We start from the raw sequence: 25190 nt of genomic DNA, 5'->3' as shown, positions 1-25190 counted from the left end.
ACAAAATCGAATAATTATTCGATTGAGCATATCGTTCGGAAAATTCAATTGATTTTTAAATAATTGGAGTACTAATTTTATTCATCTGACTACTAATGTCAGCCCACTACTAATGTCACCCGACTACAAATATCTTTTTTTTAGTTGTCATTTTTTACTAAGATGGTAAGGTTTTAAAAAGTAAAACTGAAGATTAGGCTGCATGGCTCAGTACCTTTGCCTTTCCCTGAGTGGGATAAATTAAATTACTTCTACTACTACTAAAGCTACATTTACATTCGCCGCTTCCCCTGGCACTCGCGCTGCCGGAAATAATGCCGCGTCAGCGTCGACGGGAGACAACGCGAGTGAGAGTCGTTTACACTCAGCCCTCATACCAGGCGACACGCAAAGATGGCGGACATCAAGGTTGTTGCGGCAACAGCTGCATGTCTGCTTAGTGTAATGAATTATTTAAATGTTGTGAAAAGAAATAAAAAAAAGACACTATCGCCAAAGACGATGGTGGATGAAAAAAATTCATCTGAATCGAACGACGTAAATACTATAACTTACTATAAGTATACTTTGATATTAGTTTAAGATATGAATGATGAATATTATATTTTTGTTACAGAAACAGCATGAATAGTTTTTTTATGAAGTTGACTCCCGAAGACAATCGAGGCAGCGCCGGGCAACGCCAATGGCATGGGAAGTATCGTGTTTACACTCGCGCTGCTCACTTCCGTGCTCACTTCCCTGCCCACTCGGGCTGAGTGTAAATTGAGCTTAAGATGGTAATGTATTAGTAATAGACACAGACTATGGAATATACTTTGTAGTAAACAGACTCAGAGAAAAGATTTTGTGTGGTGTTTGATGGGATAGTCACCCGTATTATTTGAAGTACATTTACAATTCAATAATTAGAAGCATATTGGAGTATGGGACATTTTTATTGGTACCTGATATGGTACGGCCGTCCAGAAATTAAATAAAATCCAATTCAAAGCTTTATGAATCATTACTGACGCTATGAAAACTAGTTCTATCATTGCCTTGCAAATTGAATGTGTCGAGCCGAGTCGAGTCTGGAGTTAAGACGTAAATTATTGACTGATGGATATTTCATCAGATGTTTACAGTTTTCTCATCATCCTCTTACACCAAAAATAATAGATTATCAAATTTAGTAAAATCAATTCCTCATTGAAAACAAGAAACCACTTATATTAGTAAACAGTTATGACACATATACCGCGCTATCTGCTCCTACACATAATAGTTTAAAACTACCTATTTATTCTATACACTTCAGTGCATTGCTTACAATAGCTAATATTATTTTTAATATAGGTATTGAAAAGGGAAATCCTAATGTCAATAATATCTTCAACACTACAGTAGATGAGAATTGAGAAAATTATCATCATATTTATATAGATGCTTCTAAACAATCCTCTGATGCCACCGGAGGATCCCTAGCTATTGCAATGTAACAGGGAATGATAAAGCAGATTACCTTGCCAGTTAAGCCTCGGTTTGTGGTGACCTTTTTCTTTTTACGAACTATTGGACGGGCAACACTAATTTCCATTTGTTCGTATTTTGTTCACATAATTTTATCTTTGTCTGATGCATACTGCAACTGCATCATTTTATCTCTTACGAACGGCTAATGCTAACAAACCTGAAAATCGTGCTTTAGCTAAATATCTACGTTCCGTATTCTCTATGTCGCGGGGAATTATTAAAACTTAAAAAAATATTCCTAGCAATAAGTATGAAATGGACCACGGATTTTTTGTTGTTTATTTATGTCTCTCTGTGTTATCTTGCGCGTGTATTGAAGATAATGTAATGTGGTTCTATTACTAGTGCTAGTGCTGTTAATGTTGAACAGTTTTGGAGTAAATTAAGTTGTATTGCTAACAGTACAAGTGTTCCTAAGTACAAAATTTTACTAATTTTGTAAAATGGCTAATATGCATATCTATGTCAGACGCTGAATATGAAAGAATTTTTTCAAAAGTTAATCATATAAAAACTAAATATAGAAACAGGTTTCTAGCTAAACATATTGCGTGCCTGTTGTATGTTAAGCAAGGTCTAAATGAGGGGAGTGTAGGTTGTGTCTCAATTGACCCTTTGAACGATATGGTAAAAAATAATCCGTCGAATACTGACTATTTGTAATAAAACTTATTGTAAATATTTATTATTTTAATATGTCTGTAAAATGAAGGTGTGTAATTGGTAAAATTAGAAAAAGTGATAATAAGTGTTTTAATTAAAATTTTCCTTTTATACTTTATATTTTTGTATTTTTTTAGTATAATTCAGCAAGTGCTGCCACCTTGTAGTTTTAGTAGATCACCATTTTTTAAAACGGTCACACTGTTCATGAGCCAAGTTTAGTAACAACAAACGCGCATTTAGTTTCATAATACCCTTTGGAACACTATTTTTGACGAAGTCTAAAGCTAAAGCATATTATTATAAATTAACTTATAAACTTGATACTAATATTGTTATTTTGTTACCACTATTTATCAATATGGATATAAGGGAGGAAGAAGTTAATGGTAACCACGATGCCATTGTTGATATTTTGATTAAAGTGTTTGGGAACGTTGCCAATCGAGACGTTATCAGTGCTGTTGTCGAGAACTGTGATTCTGATTGTAAGTACCAAGTTATTTGTTTTGTTGAATCTGTACCTTAATTTTGTTTGTTAATCCTTTTTGGGGTGTCTGCATTGTGTATATTTTAATTTAAAACTACGAAATTATTAATTGTTTTTGTAGGTTAAAAAGAAAATTGTAAAACTATGTGGCGTGTTGAGATTATTTGTGGTGGGAACTATGGGCTGTCTTATTGCGGGTTGATAATGAAATGTTAATTACGCTTGCGTTATCGATGGATGATGTATGAATATGAAAGCGATTAACCATGATAATTTTTAGGGTCAGCTACTTGTTATTCTTGGTTACTAACAATCTATCACCCCTTAAACAATTTTCTACTGTTACCAATATACCTTATAAGGCTGAACTCCATCTGGCTACCATGTGGTATTTTTCTGTAGAGTTAATCATCTTGGGCCAAGAGAGTTTGCTTAATTCTCACTTTACTATGGATACTAGAAATAATCTTTAATGAAGCAAACTTAAAACCTTAAAATTAGTTAAGTATTTTTAAACACATTGTTAAACACAAGTGTATGTAATATCTGTGCCTCTAGTGAGAAAGGGTATAACTCAAGTTATAGCCTTTTCCTTTTTTAGGCTACTTTAAATAAGCAAATTTTTCTCTTTCGAATGGTATAAGAATCGTAACGATATCTTTAAAAACAATAGAGATAGTAAACATGTAAAAGGCTACAATTAACAAAATATTTGTGGTAAAAAAGTCATAATTAGAAATAAAACTACAATATTTTACAAAAATTATTTTTGTAAAATGAATCAGTTCGATTTGAACCCTTTTACACCATTTAATAGCGATTATTTTTTTTATAGCGTAAAATACACAACATTGTTTTTCTTCAATACTTCAATAAAATAGTTTTAATTCAACTTAAAACTATTTTCACATCATAATTTTAATATTTTTGTTAAGTGTGATTAGGTATAATAGAATTATTTTTAAAACTATAGGTTTTACACAAAAACCGACAATTTCATAAGAAAGAGGAGAAAAAATTACTATAAATGCAATCATTGACTTGTTCAATTAGCAAATAATAAAAGCAGCAGAATTTTTTTTCTTTATTTAAAATAGTTTTTTGGCTCTCCTGAAAAGTGACCATTTTGAATTGAACCCTTTCTCACTAGAGGCACAGATATAATCTCCATACAGTACAATGTGTGGAGGCAGTGTGTTAAATAGCTACATCAGAATTTTCACATGTTACTTGGCTTTACAAAGATAAATTATTTTCAATAACTGCATCTTATACTGATTGTCTAGAATTCTTCAGGATGAAGTCTCTGAGTCAACATAGAAAAGTTATATAGATCTTATAATGTTGTTCAAGATTTTAAATGGCCTTTTTTTGATACCTGATGTTCTTAAGGATATACGTTTGATAGTACCACATAATTTCAATATTAGATCAGCTAAAATAGTTAACACATTTTCAATATATGCTTGTCGTACTAACTTAGGATCCAATTCTCCTCTTAACAGAATGTTATCATCCTATAATAAAGCTGTAAATGCTGACCATGATATCAACATCTTTGGTAATTCTTTAGTGCAGTTTACTAGGCTTATTAATAATATGGATCGGTAATTAGGTCTTCTCTAATTGTATAATTGTTACTTGTATACATTGACGCTTATCTGTGAGAGCTGTATACACCTTTAATTGATGTGTTCATATGGCCTTAAGGTTGGTAGTGAGGAGTGTGATGTTTTTGTTCAAGTAAACTTAGATTTAAGCATTTTTGAATAATAGTTTTTCAAGTTTTACTTATAACATTGTATATTGTCTGCTTGTTTTGAGAATATTGTTGGTGTCTCTTTTATAAATAAATTTCTTCCTAAATTCTGTTTCATGCATAATTAGTGACCCACCTCAGCATTGTATGGGTAATAGATTTTTTAGATCATTAAAAGAGAAACAATCCCACTATACATTGTTTTCTTATATATCAAACAAGTAGTGTTTTTGATAAAAGAGCTCTCTTTTGCTGGACTTGATTTCACATAAAGATCCTTTATACATTTTAAAAGCTCTAAGTGTACATATACTATAAGTGACATTCTATTATTGTGATTGATAAGTATTATGATTTTACATAAAGCTTATATTTCATTTGGTTTTTAATAATATAATAATAATCTTTGTTTTCTCATTGTGATTATTTCTTGTAATTATTTATATTTATAATAAGGTTACTATTGTAATCTTTTGGAGGAAACAATAAAGAGTATCTATCTATCTATCTATCTTTATTTGCATAAACACAGTAAAGTCAAAGATGTTACATTAGTTAAAGAACATTCATGCTTAGCTAACAATGTGATAGCATGCAAATTTATGTAATATTAACAATTAACATTTTGTTTTTTGTTTAAGAAGTCTTTTACATCATAAAAACTATTTACATTCAGCCAAGTATACATTCTCTTTTTAAATAAATTCACATTTAACAATTTTTTTCATTTGGGTATTTATTACATATTTATACACACATAGTCTAACAACTTTTTTCATATTTAGCTAACCAGGGAATGTCATCCAATATGAGCCTATTTGGATTACATCATTTTCATGGATATATATCAGTAGCTTTTTTAAACAAATATTGCTGTGTTACATACAAATTTCATAAATATATAGTTAGGGTAGTATTAACAAACCAAGCTTCTTAAATACCAGCTTACATTCACAAGATGAAAGACCATACAATGCTTTAATAATTTTTTTTTTTTGGGTAAGAAATGCACTATCTTTTTCTGTGCTATTGCTCCACATTATAAGTCCATATCTTAGTATTGATTGTATATATGCATTATATGTTGTGATTGCTGTTTTAATATTTGTCACATTTTCAAGTCCTTTAAGAGTGTATGTGCAATAATTAATCCTTTTAGAAATGTATCTTATATGAAACTTCCAATCTAAATTTCCATCTACATTGATTTCTAAAAATTTTGTTTTATTTTTTATTGTTATGTTAATGATAAAATTAATATTTGTCTCTCCTTCAGATGGTTGTAGGTTTGATTTTAGTACAATACAAACATTTCTATCATGTATGTCTGCATTGTCATTATGTCTGTATCTATTTTTTTTTTTATTTTAAAAGAATAAAACAGTTACCTAAATTATGGTATATAGTATTAGTTGTTGTACTACGTTATTGTTGCTGGAAATATTGTTGCGATAATATGACACATTGCTGTACATGTTGTTTTTTATGTATTTAGGCATGGGGATTAAATTTTATCCATGTGATAAGTAAAATTTTAATATCAAAATTAAATTATTTGTATATTTTATTTATCTTATGACCTTATGTTATTGATTTAGTTCCTTACAAAATTCCTACCCTTTAAGTAATTTTTTTTTAATTGAAAATTATTATTTCATAAAATGTTTTATGATCAGTCATGGTGTCCTATACTGTTTGGTTACATCATTGAGTTACATCAATCCTAGAGATGATTACTTTATGCACTTTATCAACAATCAATTATCAAACATTTATGATAAATACCTCAGTTAATATTAATTCATAATTATTTATTGTTCAAAAGTATTAATTTATTGCAAATAAGTACTAGTAAAATGTTTAAAAAATGTCAGAGATGTTTGAGCTATAAGTATTTATAAATGTTCATTAAAATTATATGCTGTAATGAGCCATATTGATCTATATTAAATGGACAATATATTTAAGGTACATAATTGGATAAAAAATTATGCTCTATTGCTTAAACCTGCTGCTGTGTTACCTTTTTAAGGTGTACAATACTGTAGTACATTATTTTGATTTATCTCATGGGATTCAGCCAGCGTTTGCATTGTAATTGCAAAAGTGTGTTTCTCTACAATATTATGCATGTATTATACTTATAAACCTTCCTCTTGAGTCACTCTATTTATTAAAAAAAAACTGCTTCAAAATTTGTTGCGTAGTTTTAAAGATTTAAGCATACATAGGAAGGACAGACAGACAGTGAAAGCAACTTTGTTTCATACTAAGAAATAAAGTTTAATATGAATACTGAACCAGTACATGATTTTTATTTCCTCTTAATAAAGTTAGGTATAAGTAAATAAAAAGTTTTAAAAATATTTAGAACATTATATCTTACCAATATAAAACCCAGACATTTAATAAGAATAGTAAATATAAAAATATGGAATAAATAATATTTTTTTAGGATTTTTGACTCTTTTTTACTTCTATGATAATTTAATGTAGTTTTTTTAGTCTTTTATTTCTTCTTTTGATCTAAAATTTCGCATTCTCAAAGTTCAAAATTGGTAGCTACACAAGTGGATCTAGGTGGGTAGATTTAAGTGAAAATCTTTTTCTTTTGTAAGAATTGCTTTATAGATTTGCCAATCATCTATCTGATTTTACAGTATTTCTTAAAATCACTTGCTACCTTCCCATACTGCGATCCAACTTGATTTTGGCTCCTTATCTTATTTAAATTTTTATATTTTTTTATGTCATGCTATTTTTTTAAAGTCGATCTATGTCGTTTCTTTCTAATATGCAGCGAATTGGAGGTTTAACATTCATAAAATGCTCGACATGGCAGGCAGGATTGCCATGTAAAGTAGGTAGTTGGGGAGATGAATTAATACTGAATTTCGGATAAAGAATGCTCATATATTGCATTAGATAATATATTTTACATAGTTATATAGGTTGATGTTATATACACAATAGTTTATATGTATTTATGACAAGTAGTATTTAAGTATCTCAATTGTCTAGTACTCATGAGCAGGATCTGCTTTGTTCAGAACAAGATGGCGTTGTGTAATGTGTCTAATGATAATTATTTATTACTTATATATTTATGCACACATTAGTTACTTTTATTTATAAATGAAATAATATTACAAGTGGTGATCTTCACATTATAAAACTTAATACTTATGTTAAAAAATTACATACTTAAATACGTCTATGCTCTTATCTGTCTTCTAGGTGTAATAATTGTTTTTTACGTATATTTTTCAGAATTATATTTTAAAGTATATAATATTAATTATAATTAAAAATCAATGATGTGTAATGTGACATTATTTTTTTCACAGTGAGTTTGTCAGTAGAAGCTATGATGGATATCACAAAGGAGTCTACAACACAAGATGTCACACCAATGGAAATGACACCAGTTATTAATAATCCTGTCACTACTCTGATACGACCAAATGAGATAACAAGGGAAATGGATAAGCTTACTGATATAGAAGCAGTAGTTATACAACAAGAGAAAAATATACAGACAACGCCCGACTCCAATACTTCTGTGTCAATTGTCTCACCAGTGGTACTTTCATCCAATACAAATGAATCAATCAATCCCCAAATACCACAAGCGGAAGGTGTACCTAATACTCAAGAAAAATCATATTGTTCTGTTATGGTTAACAATAATGTTCATGGTGGATTCAGGCTGGCTTCAGGTAGTTCAATGCCTAATACTGGAGCTATTCCTAAACAACTAAAAACAGATTCACATCAATGGTCTGATAATTTGCAACGAATTGTACAAAATCATAATGCAGGGTTTAGAATATTTATAATTTTGAGGGGTGCACCTGGTAGTGGAAAGACTATTTTAGCTAGAAAAATAATAGAATGTGTTACTGGATCTGTTTCTGATAATTTTAATATACATGTTTTTAGTACTGATAATTTTTTTAATGTGAGAGGGCGTTATCAATTCAATAAACATTATTTGTCAGAAGCACATATTTGGAATCAAAATAGAGCGAAAGCAGCAAGCGTATCCGGTCTTAGTCCAATTATTATTGATAACACCAATATAGAAGAGTGGGAGATGGAGCCATATTTGAGAATGGGCGTTGAAAATGGTTATATTATTGAAGTTATGGAGCCAAATACACCATGGTCCAAAAAACCACAGGAATTGGCAAGAAAGAATATACACAATGTACCAATAAGGACAATTCAAAGAATGTTAGAAAATTTTCGTCCTTGTACAGTCGATTATCTTTTTCGACGTTTTAAATTATCGTACCCTATCAATATGAATCCACCTATCTTACGTAAAATACCGATAGTTGATAAAGTTCCCTCTTTATATAATTTGAATTCTTCCACAAATTCTATTAAGACTAATGCAATAAATACCTCAACATTACACCAAAATGTAAACGATCAAAGTAAATGTAGTTTGGTACCTATTGACAAGAAAACAGTTGATATACAGAAGGAAACGAGTAACATTTCATTAGGTGACGTTTTTCTGAATGCTACAGATAGTGATATTGTTCTTGATCCCAAAATTGAGGAGCATGATGTATGTAAGATATCTAATGTTTGCAAGACTGAGAAACATAATGAGCATGATGTGAATAATGATGAAATGAAACAGAAAATGGTTTATCATAACATTGAGAAACATTTAGAAGAAATTGAAAGAGTTGAAAGGGAATGGGAAAATGGAGAAGCATGGGATGATGATAATAGTCAAGAAAATGCTAGCAGTGCAATAACCAAAACAGAAAGTGTTTTGTCTAATCAACCTAAATCACAAAGATCTAAATATAATGATGAAGAACTTATGAGCATGGTGAAAAATTGTCCTGACTGGAGTAAAATATGCATGTTTATGCCGCCCTGGGATGATAATATCTCTACAAATTTAGATAATATTAAGACATCTCCAGAAATGAGAACTAGTGCCACATGTATAGAATTGGGAGATAGTTTCAATGAAAAAAATCAGTATAAAGTAATGATTGCTACACCAAGAGACATTAATTTATATCATATAATTCCAAGTAAGGATAAAATACCTAACATGCGTATGTTGGACAAAAGTACCATGACAAATGAACATCTAATGATAGAGAATTATAGGTGTAAATATGAGGAGCAACATTTTAATACATTTAGGAAAATGTTTACACATTTACCTATAGCTGCTCTAAGGGATATTTTCGATAAATGTCAAGGTAATGTTAATTGGGCAGTAGAAATTGTTATTGACGATGTTAAAAATAGTAGGATACAAACATTGGATGCTGAAGATATGCCTGATACAAATGATACTGTTGAATGTGATTGTATGGTTGCTTATAATATTATACCTGATACAAAGATGCCAAATTTGTTTTCTACAGATATACCCCAATCACAAACATCAACTAGTGTAGATTTACAGACGCGAAAAGCAAAAAAGGAGAGTGTTAACTCTAAATCGTCCCTACAAATAAAGCGACAAATAGAAAGGAATGTTGTAATATCAGAGAACCATTACTCAGACCATTGTTTAAGAATTAGGAAAATGCGCAGAGGTGAATTAAATGAAACAGATAATTTGCGGACAACTACAGAAGAATTAGAAAATGTACCAGGAACATCGTCACCTACGACAAATCAGAAATTAGTATCATCAGTTGAAAATTACACTAGACAATATAGTGATGATGAGTCGTCTAATACAAGTACGGAGGATAGTGAATTCGTAAATATAAATTTAGGCAGTGAGTTTGTGAGACAATTAGATGAACTGTTTGGCAGAAAGGATATGACTTATCCAGACAACATAATTCCAAAGATTAGTTTACCTAAATCACTTCTGAATGAAATAAATGCATTATGGATAGAGTCATTAATGTATCAGTTAGATGAAAAAGAAAAAAAATCAGAAATGATGTTACAAGATGAAGAATTTGCCAAGTAAGTAGTAATTTGATTAATACAAAGCCTAATAAATAAACATGTACCTAAGAGTAATAAATACCAGATAGTAATAGTACAGTCAATGATGGCAAAAATCAGCTGATTTCGCTGAACCTCCATAGATTTGGATGAAAATTTGATATTATGTTTTACCCTCTACTTCAAAAGTGACATATGCTCATCTTGCGTTTTTTGTGCATTTTAGGGGTGTAATCCACCCCATTTTTTAAAAATGGGTAAATGTGCAGATTTAACCACTCTGGCTTAAGTAATTGTGTTTAATTTAATAAAATAGATATTTTTTTTAAATATTTATATGCATGATTTATGATTTTAATTAATTTTTCAACCCTTTTAGCAACCACCCCTTAAATCGACAATCATGAAAAAATAATTTTTTGTATTTCTGAGTTTTAAAATCGCATATTTTTATATAACTTATATATAACTTTACATAAACAGTTTGTTTGATACTTTTGATATAATTTTTGGTTGATAGTGAAATTTCAACCCTTAAATACTACCTCCTTATTGCAGAATCACTGTAAAAATTGGTTTCAAAAACTTTAACCTATTAAATAGTACATTATTGAATTGAAGTCTTATTTACGGAGTATTAAAATATTTATTTATTTATTGCGAAATTTTTCACCCTTAAAAACTACCCCTTGTCATAATAAAAATGGAACAATTTTTTTGTCGCCTTTAATTATTTAGAACCCTTTTTTAATAGTTAAGATACATTTTATTAATATATATCAAACTTTATTAATATTATTTAATTTACATTCTTCAAACTACCCTTTGTGCAAAAAGTGATGAAAAAGCATACTTTAAACTTGGAAATATTTTTTTTAATATTATTCGAGTCCTGCCATATTTTTTTACATGTAATTTAATTTATTAATTAAGAGAAAAATGAATTAAAATACATGTTTACCATTCCTTTCACTTTCTCTATCTTAAAAACACACACACACACACACACACACACTCATACATGTGTATTAAATAAGCATGTACCTATTGACACGTTTTCCTATATGCGCGCCAAATCTGCTCCAAAAATGTTTCCATAAAAATATTTTTTTTTTTACAATAACTCCGTTAGTTTTTAAAATATCAGGTTCATTCAAAAACCATTTAAAAGGTAATTTCAAGAGTTATAAGATCGTCTTAAATAAGAATTTTTAAAACCCTTATTTTTTAAAAGATAAAGGGTTACAGGGTCCCGGTTACACGGTTCTCGCAGTAAAAGTTAGGCTTTAAACTTCTCTATCTCGGTCAATTTTCATCCTATAAAATTAAAGAACCAAAATCTTTGTTAAAAAAAGAACTCAAATTTCATTCTTTATAATTTTTACGAATATCCAATATTTTTAAAGTTATTTTCAAAAGAAAGTGAAATTACAAAATTTAAAAAATTTCGATTTTATTAAATCTTACTTTTTTTTAATAAACATTCTAAACTGGATAGAATATTTGAGATCATCACTTATGCTAAGAAAAAGAAATTCCTTTAGGGATAACCATAAACTTGAATTTTTGTGGAAATGGTGGTTTTATTTTTCGTTTGTTCCAAAAAAATTCGAGTGTCATTTTTAGTATTTTAAAGGGTGTTTAGGAAGTATAATATATCATAAAATGCATCGGTTTCCCGTTATTTAAGTTTGAATACTTAGATTTAAATACTCGCCGAAAAAAATATTCATACAATTACCTATAGCTTACTTTGAATTAATATTAGAAGATTTTTCAAAGTAGGGATTTATTTGTTTTTTTATTAGCTTCAATTTTGGTACTGACACATTTTTTTATGAAAACTCATAGTTTTTGAGTTATTTATGAAAAACTGCTTTAAAACATATTATCACGAAAAATTATAATCTTTGATCTTTAATAACTCTGAAAGTATTGGTTTATTCCAAAAACTGTATAACAAATTTTACTTAGAATTTGTCTCTCTATCGATGCCTGGAGTTATTTTTATTAATTTTCACTTCCGAGAAGGGGTGGCATCCACTCCTAGGGCAAAAGCGCAAGTTGGCACTATGTCACTTTTGTTTCTTAAAGTATTCCCCACCTGCTCGCCAATTTTCATGAAAATCGATAGAGATTCAACGAAATCAAAGGTGAAAACCTTCATTGACTGTACTATAAGATGTGCTTTAAATAGTACCTTTGTTAGGTAGTCTTAACTGTCATTTTGTTGTATTTTATAAATGTTCATTTACAAAGTAAACTGGTTTGCGAGTGGGCGCAGCGTTAGCGATTATTTAGTGGAATAAAAGTAATTAAACACCATAGTGAGCTTAATTAAAGTGTATTTATAATTTATTTTTTATTTTAGGTCTGTTATTTTTGGCTACAACTTTAACAGATTTTTTATAATTCTTAAATGATATTAAATATATGTTTTTTCTTTTTTTTTTGTAGACAACTAGCTGCGAAAGAGAATGAGATGGCTGTGGCTGGCGAAGAACCTCAAGTACCAGATTTTAAGGAAATTATGGACATGGATTTTGCTATTTCCCTTTATCAGAAAGATGTATCCGCGTGGCGTAGCAAAGAGCCAAGTGATTTAGCAGCCAAGCTGACTCGGGAGAAGTTGTATAATTTATTTCCCGAAATATCACAAGACATTTTATCAGAATTACTTATGGCGCATCATAATAATTTTCAAGCTACTGTAGAGGTAAAAATTGAACTTGTTATTATAATATTTTCAACGGACTTTATTAAGATAATAGATTGACTGTAAATATTTTTACTAAACATTTTTTAGCATACCTATTGATAGACAGTTATATGAGTCGGTATTGTTGAAAATGAGAAGCTTAATTTTTAGCGACTTTCAAAAGATTATTAAAATTTCAATTTAAATTAAAATGACAATTTCATTATATTATAAGAAATTATAATGTCAATCAATAGAAAAAAAAAATATGATTGTATCTCCTCAGTATTTATTTATTACTTTTCAGGGTTTACTGATGTCTACAGGAGAAGAAAATATTGTGAAAGATAAAAATTATGTGAATAAATTTATAATGGAGAAGGAAATGGAACGGCAAGAGAAGCTTTTGGAAGAAGAGAAGAAAGTAAGTTATAATTTAATTGTTAAAAGTTTCGGAAGTACACAATATGTTTTTAATGTTAGAAAATCCGAAATGACTTATGTGTTTTTTTTTTGTCGTGAATAGTTTTGTGTTCAGACGCCTATGAGTTAGGTTTGCGCTCGCATCATAATCGCTCATGATTAAAGGAAACCCTTATGAAACGACGGTCCCGAAACTAGTTGATCATTCCCTATAAAAATACACAGTTGTTAATCCGGTTTCATTTACTAAAGTTATAATTGATGGTCTTTTTTCGATGTAGGTCATAAAAATAAGACAATAATAATATTACACAATCATACATAATTTACATAGAACTTTTTATTCTAGCTATATGTTCATTTTATCTATCAATATTTTTTTTTATCGAAATCAAGATTGTTTATTAACTAAATAATGACAAGTATAACGTTAAACATTATACAGTGGTGGTAATATAATTAGAAACACTTCAATGAATAAATAAAGTATAACTTAAACGTACAAATGTTCTTAAAAAATATACACATTCAATAAATAATAATCATGCAATAATATAGCCACTTAAATAAAAATCTCGCTAAATGCTTAAAATATATCTTACTTTTAATTACAAAATGAGTCTTTCACATGTAGGAGTTTATTTTCTGTTATTGGCCGTTTAGACGTCTAATTTAAAAATGCATACATGCACAATACTAATTTTGTCCATACCTTAAAACTAATGTAAATATTTATCCGTAATGTAATATTGAATCTGCATTTGTGTAGTGGGATTTATATTGTTTTAATGATAAATCGTTGAACTTATTGTTGTCCTATTTAAATTAAACCAATTTCAAAATAATAACGATTGCGGTGAAGTATCTAACATAATATCAAGGACCCTTGGTAGTGTTTCTATATATACGCTCGCCTGTGTACGTTGTGATTTATTTTATAACTAGATAGCTGTATTAAATGTGAATGTACAATAAATCTTTACAAACAGACAATCAAAAAATACTCTTGAATTAATACACTTACATTACGTTACATATAAAACATAGTCTCGGATATTACAATTACATACTGATACAAAAGAAAAATTAAACTGAAAACACAATAATCATTGCTGATGTTCTTATATATGTTAATAATAATGTTATTATAACAAATTTGTTATTCTAAACAGGCTCTCGCAGAAACGGAATGGCCGTTCTTACCGAAGACCGAGAAAATGGACATGTCCACTGTAAATAGTTACCGGGAAGAAGCCGCAAGACATCTGACGCGCAGAAATTTGTAAGTTATATCTTTTTGAGCACATAATAAAATGTTCTTTTAGAAGAAGTTTTTAGATGTTTTAGAATGATCATTTCAAATATCGACGCACATTTAATTGTTTTAAACTTTCTTTCCGGTTATTTATGTTTTAACATATAGTTGATACATATACAGTGTCCATTTTTTTATATGTATCTAGTTGATTGTTCTCCTTAGTGGCTAATAAAATATTAGTAAAGATTCAAGATTTATTTGTAAACATGTATATAAGTACATGCAGATGTTAACAATATAACCTCGTTCGACATGTTTAGCCTGTATGGTATATAAAATATGTAACTGTTCAAATTATACATACAAGTCAATTTCATACAATTAATTATCATCACATTCTGATTTTAAATGCATTTAAATAAATAATTATTATTATTATTATCAGGTAAGAATAAAAGAACGATGTCACAATAATGTTAATAAATATAAATAAATATTCGTTTTGTCAAATTTTATCGATAAATAATTTATATACATTGTAATAACATTTATCGATTAAGATTTTTTTTACTTTTACATTAAATACACTAGTTGGTGAAACTTTTATGGGTTTTGGTATTTTACTTTGATTTTTTTATAGATTGATCACGTTTTTTAATGCGGTATAGAATAGTGATGAAAGAAGTTTGATACTCAGAGAGAACATAATTTTCCTGGATAAACACATAAGATATTTTTAGCTTATTTCACGCAAGCAAGTTCAGAGGTAAATAAAAATGCGTAAAGATAAATAACAATGGTAAAGTGTTTATATAAAATACCAATAGATTATAAGACAAGAATTGTTCATACTTTGAACCTAGTATGTACAATAATATCAACAAACGAGCCTGTCTACCCTACCAGGGGTTACAGTCGTGATTGTATATACATTTATAATTTCCAATGAAATTACGTTTACAGGAGTTATCAGAAGGCGCAAGAATATATGCGTCGTGGGATGACGGAAGTCGCCAGCTTTTATTCAAATGCCAGTGCATACCACAAGTCGCAGTATGAGCAATATAATAATGTAGCTGCCGCCTTGATTGTACAAGTAAGAAGAATAATTAAAACAAAATTAACTTGATCACATTTTCACAAATCACATTACCTTTTAAATTGCTATTACATGACACAATACCTTCTTATAGGATACATTATTTAATAAAAATTAATGAGTACTTTTTTTTTAATTAGAAAATAGAATCTAAACAGGTTGACGACCTACCTGATGGAAAGTGGTAACCCTCGCATGTAGAATATATATATGAACAGCACCGTGGACGTTGTGGTGCCCATTGTATCCCTCATTTGTTACTATGTTACAAAGAACTAATTTTAATCTTGCACATTACTAATACATATACATATGTATTTCTGTGTGTCTGTTACAAAAAGCAACAACTATTATTTTTTTAGCTTAAAAATTTAAATCAAATTCATGTTTGTATTATTTAAAATGTTATTTTTAAAACCTATGTTAATCTTTTAACTATACTCGTATCTATATGTATGACGTGAATTCTATGATTACTATTTTTTTTAATGCAACTATCTGACGGACTACATGATGGAAAGTAGTAACCGTCACCTATAGATATAAGCAGTAAGTACTATACATATATATCAGTGTTACCAAATTATGTATATTACCGGACCAATACCGGTAGCATTTTTTGATGGGTGAAAATGGTATGGTAACCCCACCTGCGCTAACGGGATACGCCGACGGAGCACCAGTGAAGTGTGATAGATGAGAATGAAAACAGGTCAGTTAGTCTATCATGATGAATTGATCAGGAACCAACTATGATAGTTTCCAGGGAAAACCGCGAGAAGGTCAACCTAGTTGGGTATATTGCTAGCAATGGGATTCTCAGTCTCCATTACTAACAATCCCCTTTCCCCCTACCGGTGGCATTGCGCTGGGCCGTTCTTGCCCCGCCTGGCTTCTATTTTAACCCCCGGCATGAATAGCAGCTCATTTACGGCGTATATACCGGGGGTAATGCCCCGGGGTGCGCTTAATCTGTGCATAAAATATACACTCCGGGCGGCCCTGACGGGCTTTAGTCTGTCGGATGTACTCAGGATACTGTATCTCAGCTCCGTCAGGGCCTCGGAGATGTCCTCCACGGGTGTGTCCGCAGGTAGTTCTCGGATGGCCACTTAAAGGTTCCGCTCCGCCGGCAGTTTATAACTGAACCAACAGATTTTTTCTATTTTCTCGAGATCGGAGAGGTACCATTGTATTATACAGTATTCATCCTCTGACCTCGGCGTGATTCTCACCCCTCTTCCGTAGAGGCGGGGATATGGATGAGGGAATGCAAATAATTTGGTAACACTTTATATACGAGGGGAGGTCAAAAAGTTCGCGGAATGGAAAGGTTGGTGGGGGTTGATTTACTCGTCCAGGTAGTCACTTGTTATGCACCTCATTAAGAGTATATATACCAAGTTTAAACCATATCACCTGATTTGATGACCTCATTAACTCAAAAAAATGAAAAAGGAGCTCCGTGGAAAAAATTTGGCGACGATGAAGAAGTCAAGTCTGCAATTTCGGCCTATTTTGAAACCTTCTCTATTTCGATGGTATAAACAAATTATTTGAGAGATCTGAAAAGTGTATTAAGGTTAAGGGTTAATATATTCTATATTGAAAAGGAAAAATAATTTCATGTTTAATTTCAACTCCCTTCCCTCTCATTCCGCGAACTTTTTGACCTCCCCTCGTATATACAATCGTGGTCATATAATTAGAATCACTTATGTATGAATAAAGAAAGTATAACTTAAACGTACAAATGTTCTTAAAAAATATACACATTTAATAAATAATAATCATGCAATAATATAGCCACTCAAATAAAAAACTCGCTAAATGCATAAAATATATCTTACTTTTAATTACAAAATGAGTCTTTCACTTTTAAAGAAGCATCCATAGCTCGTTCTTATTTTAAATTGGAGAATAACATTTCTTTCTTGGCTTTTTCTATTATTTTGGCGGCAAATCAAAATTTGATCTGAAACAAAAATAAATGTGGTAAATTCAGTTGGAAAGCGCTATGTTAGACGCCCTGTAAACAATGCTTTTAATTATAAATACACAAGGATTATAGTCAAGCACGGTGGCGGTAACAATTAAAGTTTTTCCGGATGTGGACTTCGACCCGTTCGAAAGATTGAAGGTACAATGGATCAATGGCAATATAAAAATATCTTAGAGCACACAATGATTCCCTACTCGGATGATCTCTTGCCTGTAACTTGGATCTTACAGCATGACCCTAAACACAGGGCCAAAAGGGTCCGTTTTAGACTGGCCAGCAAATAGTCCGTATTTAAACCCGATAGAAAATCTCTGGTATATTGTTAAAAAGAAAGTCTCAAATAAACGTAACACCAGTCAAAACGAACTATATGAAATGTTAGTTTGTTGCATTTGTTGAAGCATGGAATTCAATGCCACTAGAAACATGTATGAAATTGATTGAATCAATGCCACGTCATTGCAGCGCGGTTATTGAAAATAAGAGATACGCCACTAAATACTAATTATAACTATTGATAGGTTGTGATAGTAGCTATTTCGTAAATAACAATACTAACTACTAGTACTTAAAAATATTATTTTTTATACTTTTTTGTTCTTGATTCTAATTGACTATTATTGTTCATACCTTGGAACTGATTAAAATGTTTGTTCGTGACGTAATATTGAAACTGCATATATTGTGTAGTAGGATTTTTTTTTCTAATAAATGATAAATCGTTGAACATGTTGTCGTCCTATTCATTGTTTAATTTCAAAATAAAAACGATTGCGGTGAAATATCTTACATAATGTCAAGGATCGTTTATACGACTACCACTGATACATTTATATATATATATATATATATATATATATATATATATATATATATATATATATATATATATATATGATAGCTTAGGAATAGATGGCGCTTTCGTATCTATCTGTATTTATGTATCGTTTTATGTGCAGGTCCACGCACACAATAATCCAAGCAACTCAACCATTGATCTCCACTTCTTACGTGTCGCTGAAGCCAAAGAGTCCCTCGATGTATTCATCGACACCCATATTCAGAAACTGAAGGAAACCCTAACTCAAAATAATCGGGCTCCAAAATCCCGTATGCTGTTCTTAATTACTGGTCGGGGCTTACATAGTAGAGGCTCGCCTAGAGTTAAGCCCGCAGTGAAAAGGCGGTTACGGGAACGCGGATTGCGGTAAGTACCAATTGTTATTTTAAGCTACACCGGAAATGTGTTTGTTATTCCATTTGTATTTTTATTCATTTATTTAGGTATATGCTTAATTTATCAAATATCTGAAAATATGCAAATAATTACATGAGTCACAATAAAAAAAAATAGATGACGTGTAGTTATTGTTAGATAGATTATTATATTACACTATAATACCGGTTACAATTTATTAATAAATTTCATAATTAGCTTTCTTGTTACTGCGTAGGTACTTTTTATTGTTTATTGTCTGGATGTTGTTTGTAATGTGTATCTTAAAGTTAAATAAAATGCCTAAAGATATTACAATAATTTGAGGTTAATAGAAGAAATAAATTAATCCTTGTAGAAGTTTTATAATTATTATTTTTTATATTTCTCATTTTGTATAATTTAATTTTGAAAAATCAGCCAGTAACCAGTGGAACGAAGGTTACGATTGTAACCTTCGTTTCAGTAATACTCTCCAACTATCTATCCCCTCTCACCGTACTGGTCAAGACTATATATACGAGTATATACAATGTACAATACATATATGTGTATATATATATATATATATATATATATATATATATATATATATGTCACTGTCAAAACAACTTAGTTCTTCATTATTTCTTTTTTAGCCGAAATTTTAATAACTTAACCATCCGACTATGTGTGATGTAAAAGCTGGCTAAATAGCCAGCTATTTGACTATCTGCTATTACAGGAAAGAATCATTAAAATCAACCCAATTACGACTACTAAGGGGTTTAATTAATTACGACTACTAACGATTACTAAGGGGTTTTGCAAACAATATTGATAGTGTCTTTTTGATACATTTATATACTTACTGCACAATTTGTATCTAAATGATCGTGTCATATCCTGACTCTTATAAGTTATAAACCGTGCAAAACGAAAGTATAAAAGTTAATATAGTTTTTGTTCTATTTTATCAACATTATGTATAATCAAAAGTGAAATGACTGCACTCCATTGAAAAGCGATTCAATTTGTGGTGCTTAATCCTGTTAATATCAGAAAATGTAAATTTTTCATAATAATTTCTTAAAGCAGTGATAAATTTGAGAAACTGATTTGTTTTTTCATTACTGTGCATATGGTCTGTGAAAGTATACTACAAATGTTGACAAGAGACGGACGAATTTTTTGAAATGGATATATTTAATTTTTTGTATCTATATTATTTGACCTAGTCTCTTCTTATTGGAATGCAGTGAAAACTATGTGTGGTCATGGTCATAAAATATTCAATCATCATCACGACAACATAAAATGGAATACACTCAAAACTAAAATTTAATATGCTTCATTCATTAAAATAGTCATGTTACTTTCATTTTTTAGGTACAGTGAACGAAACCCAGGTCTCTTGGTCTCAACCGTATCCGCATTTGACAAATTATCTCACGAGATTCAAGACCATTGAATTCAAGTAAGATTCAAAAAGATCATCACGTCGCATATAGTTAGCGTAAAGCATTGTTTGCAAGTGATGAAGAATGAAGCCATGCAAGTGTTTGCATGGCTGTGTTTCGGTTTGAAGAGTGAGATATGGCGTGAAATTACAGGATACAGAGGAATAACACCTGAGTCCTCAGAAATGGCAACGTATGGGGGATATCATGGGCGAAACAGTATATTCTGTTATGTCCATGGTACTGCTCATGTCTATAGGCGACGGTTACCACTTTCCATCAGGTGGCCGTCAGCCCCTTGTTTGCCATTCTAAGTTGTATAAAAAAAACATGGATTCTAAAATGATATTGTGCTGTTGCTGATACAGAATATTTTTCTCTTCACATGACACGAAGGTACGTATTGAAGTTAACACCGCCTGCGTATACTGATGACGTCATCCTTTTGGAAAAATCAAATAATTAATAACTGAAAATAATTATACCGTTTAAAAATTAAACGATTTGGTTATCTTTCCAGTCTGTTAGATCATTTGTTGTAAAAGCACAACTGTGATATTTTGGTTTAGATTTTGTAATGTAAAAGCAACCCATGTACATAATAGTATAGGTAAATACAATCCAAGTGGTTATAGACCAAAGATTGATGCTCATATTACTTACATTAAGTGAAATAACCTAAATAATATATAGAGTTTTCGAAGTTTCGAAGCTTTATTTAAGTATTAATTAATTATATTGCATATACAATAAGAGATTCGTATAACGAATACCCATCATAATGAACAAATTTTCGTCCTATTTTTAATGCGTTAAGAATAAATGTTTTTACATTATAAGGTAAGGTACATTTGAGGGGTTTGTAGTCATTTGTATAATACACACAATGTACTAGTATGTATAATATGCCTGCACTCTGCCTGCTGGTATTAGCTATATGTTTATAATAAAAATGTTTGTAGTTGTAGGTGTTGTTCTATATTATTTTTTCTATTTTGAACTTTAAACTAACGTTTACAGAATTCATTTTGCATATTGCAAAATTATGCACACTTTTTAGATGAAGCAATGCGGTTGCAGTGCTATGTACGAACGCCTATATATTTTTACGAATTGACAGCAGTTTCAAGGGATATATAGTGTTAAGATTGGTATTGGTATTGTTGGAGATTGCCGTAATATATAAAATGGGGATGCTAAATTATATATTTATATATACACACACACACACATACACACACACGCGCACATAATATATATGTGCGTGTGTGTGTGTGTGTGTGTGTATATAATATATAATGCAGATAATTTGGTAATACTTTATATATATATATATATATATATATATAAAATAAACATATAGATTATAAGGTTTTAAATGTTATGTATCATATCATGCTGACATCGGTGGTCTAGCAGTTTGATACCGTGCCTTACCTTTCGATGGTCGGGGATTCGATTCCCGCAAAATACAAATGTTTGTATTCTATTTAGCAGTATGACTTTGTATTTGTTTGATTGTTTTGTATGTGGAATATGTTGATTTTACAAAAAAAAATGCGCATGTTAAAAAAATAGAGATAATATGTATATAAGGATGTTATTTAAGTACACATAATATGTATGTATATAAAAAGAAGTATTTAAGTTTTTTTATTTGTTCTCTAGTACCTATACATACATATATAGTACATGCTTTACCTATTTTGGTATTAGATAACGCTGTGTCATTTAGTGGGACTAAATTGACATGAACATATTTGCTTAGTAGTATTTATATAAGTTTAATGTATGATTATTGGTATTTCTATACTGTACTGGATGCAGATTGTAGATGGTGGAATCTTTTTGCAGAAGTAGATATGAAATAGCTGAAAGTAGTTGTACTTAGTATATAAAATCCTATTAAAATCATAATAATATTTATATCTAAAAAAAAAAAAAATAAACAACCAAACGGGTGCATTGTATACAGACACAATGAGTAATGAAGAAGTTACCTTTTTTAGAGGAGCGATTAATGAACAATTAACAGCATTATATTTAGAATTGTTCTTTGCATATGACTATCCAAAGAGGAAAATAATGTTTTTAGGGTTCATTTATGAGAGTTTATTACACAGTAACTTTAAAAACCTGGAATAGATATAGATGTTATGGGGTCAGTCATGTTTGCTGAGCAAAATGCTTTTGGCTGTATGTATGACACGCGAAATTATCACTAATTCAATATTAGTCTCATACTAATTTATACAAAATTTCTGTGCACCAAATAAGGGATCAAAATATTACCATTAGATTTAAATTGATATATAGTTAAATTTGTCATCATAGTAGTGTTCAAACCTAAATGTTGTATTTATGTGTGAATTTCAAAAGTTATTCAATTACACAGATATATAAGTTGCAGTTATGTAATTTTATTTTTAGGATAAACTAAATTGTAGTGAAACTATCGTTGTTTTTAAATTTGTTTTTTTATTAAAAATACATTAAATATGCTAATACCTGATGCACTCGACATGTCCACTTTTCGATAAGCATATTAGCGGTTGATTTGAGTTTATAATCGTTAATATAATTTACTTATTATCAAATATTAGGCTGTGTTAAATGATGTTTAGATAATGTAAGTACTCGTAGTTGATAAGTTTATTGATAAGTTTTCTTAAAATGTGATTCAAAATTCTTGTCATTTTAACTTTGTTAAAAACTTTATTATAACTATTGACGTTTGTAAGCGGTGATATTGTATCATTTGGCTATTATAATGAAATTAGATGAGATTATCTGTTCGACTATTTATTTAAATTTTGTATTTTGTTTAAATATTGAACAATGTGTTTGCTAATTGAAATGACATCCCTTTAAGATGGTCTACATTCAGGGTGCTACTATACTTAATTAATTTGTAAAATTGAACTTTTTTGTAAATATTAATTATTAAATTATTATTTAAAAGTATGATTTTTATTATTTACTATTAAGTTCAGGTATTGGAAGTAGTTAAGCAAAATGTGAGGATCGGTAATTATATTAATGGAAAAAATGGACGTTATATAGTCTGGCAAGATCAGAACAGTTAATTTTTGAGTCATTTTCTTATCATCATGATCAAAAGAGCCTATTCTATGCCGTGGCCATACGTGATAATTTTTTTTTATTATATAATTTTTTAAAATGTAGTCTTTAACATTTTGCGTATTCATTTCCACATAGCGCCTGGTATCATTGTGTATATTTTTATTTAATCAAATGTATGTTTTCAACAGATAATCGACCTTCACATTCAAATATAAGTCGTTATTTCTCAAAACTTGTAATTTGTATTGAAAGCTATTTTTGGATGAAAATTATTTGCATTGTGAAAGTGCACCTTCACACCAATGACAAAAAGTAATTTCCAATAAAACCCTTTAATGAAAAGGATGCAAACAGTCATGCTAGCATTTTTAGTTTTAATAGTATTGTATTATTTTATTATTTCCGAATGTTATCTACTGAGAAGAGCTTTTAAGAAACTATTTTCTAATAATTTACAAGGAAATTCAGCATTTTGTATTATAATTCCTATCTAGTATGTAGGAAAAATTTATATCAAATTGTATGTAATTAATCTGTGATTTCATGTCAGCATTTATATTTGAAAATATTTTTGAATCTTACCCTACATGTGGGAGTCTTAAAGTAAGTAAATCGAATATATTTTCTGACTGCTCGATTCGATCGAATTCGAACTTGCATCTCTCGATTTGGGCTGAGTGTTTTTTTCTAGTTAAGAAATGTTACAAGGTACTTCTAAATTAGCACTTTATATTTAAATATATTTATTCAAGCTCTAGTCTCTGATAATGAGTATATTGACTGTGATTTTAACAGGGTTTAAAAAGAAATCTTTTAAATCTAATAAATACTAATTATAGTACAGTCAATGAAGGCAAAAATCAGCTACGACCTCCGATTTCGTTGAACCACTATAAATTTGGATGAAAATTTGGGATTAAGTATGTTTTACCCTCTACTTCAAAAGTGACATATGCTGGTCTTGCCTTTTTTGCATTATAGGGGTGAAATCCACCCCTTTTGTTAAAAATGGGAAAAATTGCATATTTAACCATTCTGGCTTAAGTAATTGTGTTTAATTAGGTAAAATAAATGTTTTTTTAATATTTATATGCGTCATTTATGGTTTTAATTAATTTTTCAAACGTTTTAGCACCCCTTAAATCCAATATCATGAAAAATATTTTTTATTTCTGAATTTTAAAATCGCATATTTACATTACATAAACAGTTTCTTTGATGCTTATGATATAATTTTTGGTTGACAATGAAATTTCAACCCTTAAAAACTACCTCCTTCTTGCAGAATTACTGTCAAAATTAGTTTAAAAAATTTTAATCTATTAAATAGTACAATACTGAAGGAAATCTTATGTACGGAATATTAAAATATTTATTTATTTTTTGCGAATTATTTCACCCTTAAAAACTATCCCTTGTCATAAAAATATGGAATAATTTTTTTATCAGCTTTAGTTAGAATCTTTTTTAATAGTTAAGATAAATTTTATTAATATATTTTAAAACTTTATTAATACACACATACACACACTCATTCATGTGTATTTAGTAAGCATGTACCTATTGACACATTTTCCTATAATATATGCACACCAAAT

The 25190-nt window shown here is 29.7% G+C and overlaps 1 protein-coding gene across 5 annotated transcripts; it reads left to right on the top strand.

The window, feature by feature from the left end:
* Positions 1 to 616: 616 nt before the first annotated feature.
* On the top strand, positions 617 to 24690 carry LOC113509926 (uncharacterized). 5 transcript variants are annotated; one of them, XM_052899325.1, is made up of 9 exons: positions 1821 to 1839; positions 2551 to 2666; positions 7775 to 10391; positions 12831 to 13089; positions 13379 to 13495; positions 14667 to 14776; positions 15716 to 15848; positions 18813 to 19060; positions 20438 to 24690. In XM_052899325.1, coding segments are annotated over exons 1-9 (3684 nt in total). In that variant the 5' UTR covers positions 1821 to 1837; the 3' UTR covers positions 20520 to 24690. The 5 variants fall into 5 exon arrangements, with proteins under 5 accessions (XP_026749157.2, XP_052755285.1, XP_026749155.2 ...); XM_026893354.3 differs by lacking the exon at positions 1821 to 1839 and adding an exon at positions 1846 to 2227 and having other exon boundaries at positions 2316 to 2666; XM_052899327.1 differs by lacking the exon at positions 1821 to 1839 and adding an exon at positions 1914 to 1932.
* The last annotated feature ends 500 nt before the right edge of the window (positions 24691 to 25190 follow it).

The sequence above is a fragment of the Galleria mellonella genome, unplaced genomic scaffold, assembly GCF_026898425.1.
Source record: "Galleria mellonella isolate WM207_F2 unplaced genomic scaffold, CSIRO_AGI_GalMel_v1 utg57, whole genome shotgun sequence".
Taxonomy (NCBI): domain Eukaryota; kingdom Metazoa; phylum Arthropoda; class Insecta; order Lepidoptera; family Pyralidae; genus Galleria; species Galleria mellonella.
The sequence above is the reverse complement of the archived record's forward strand: the minus strand, read 5'-3'. Positions and strand labels throughout refer to the sequence as shown.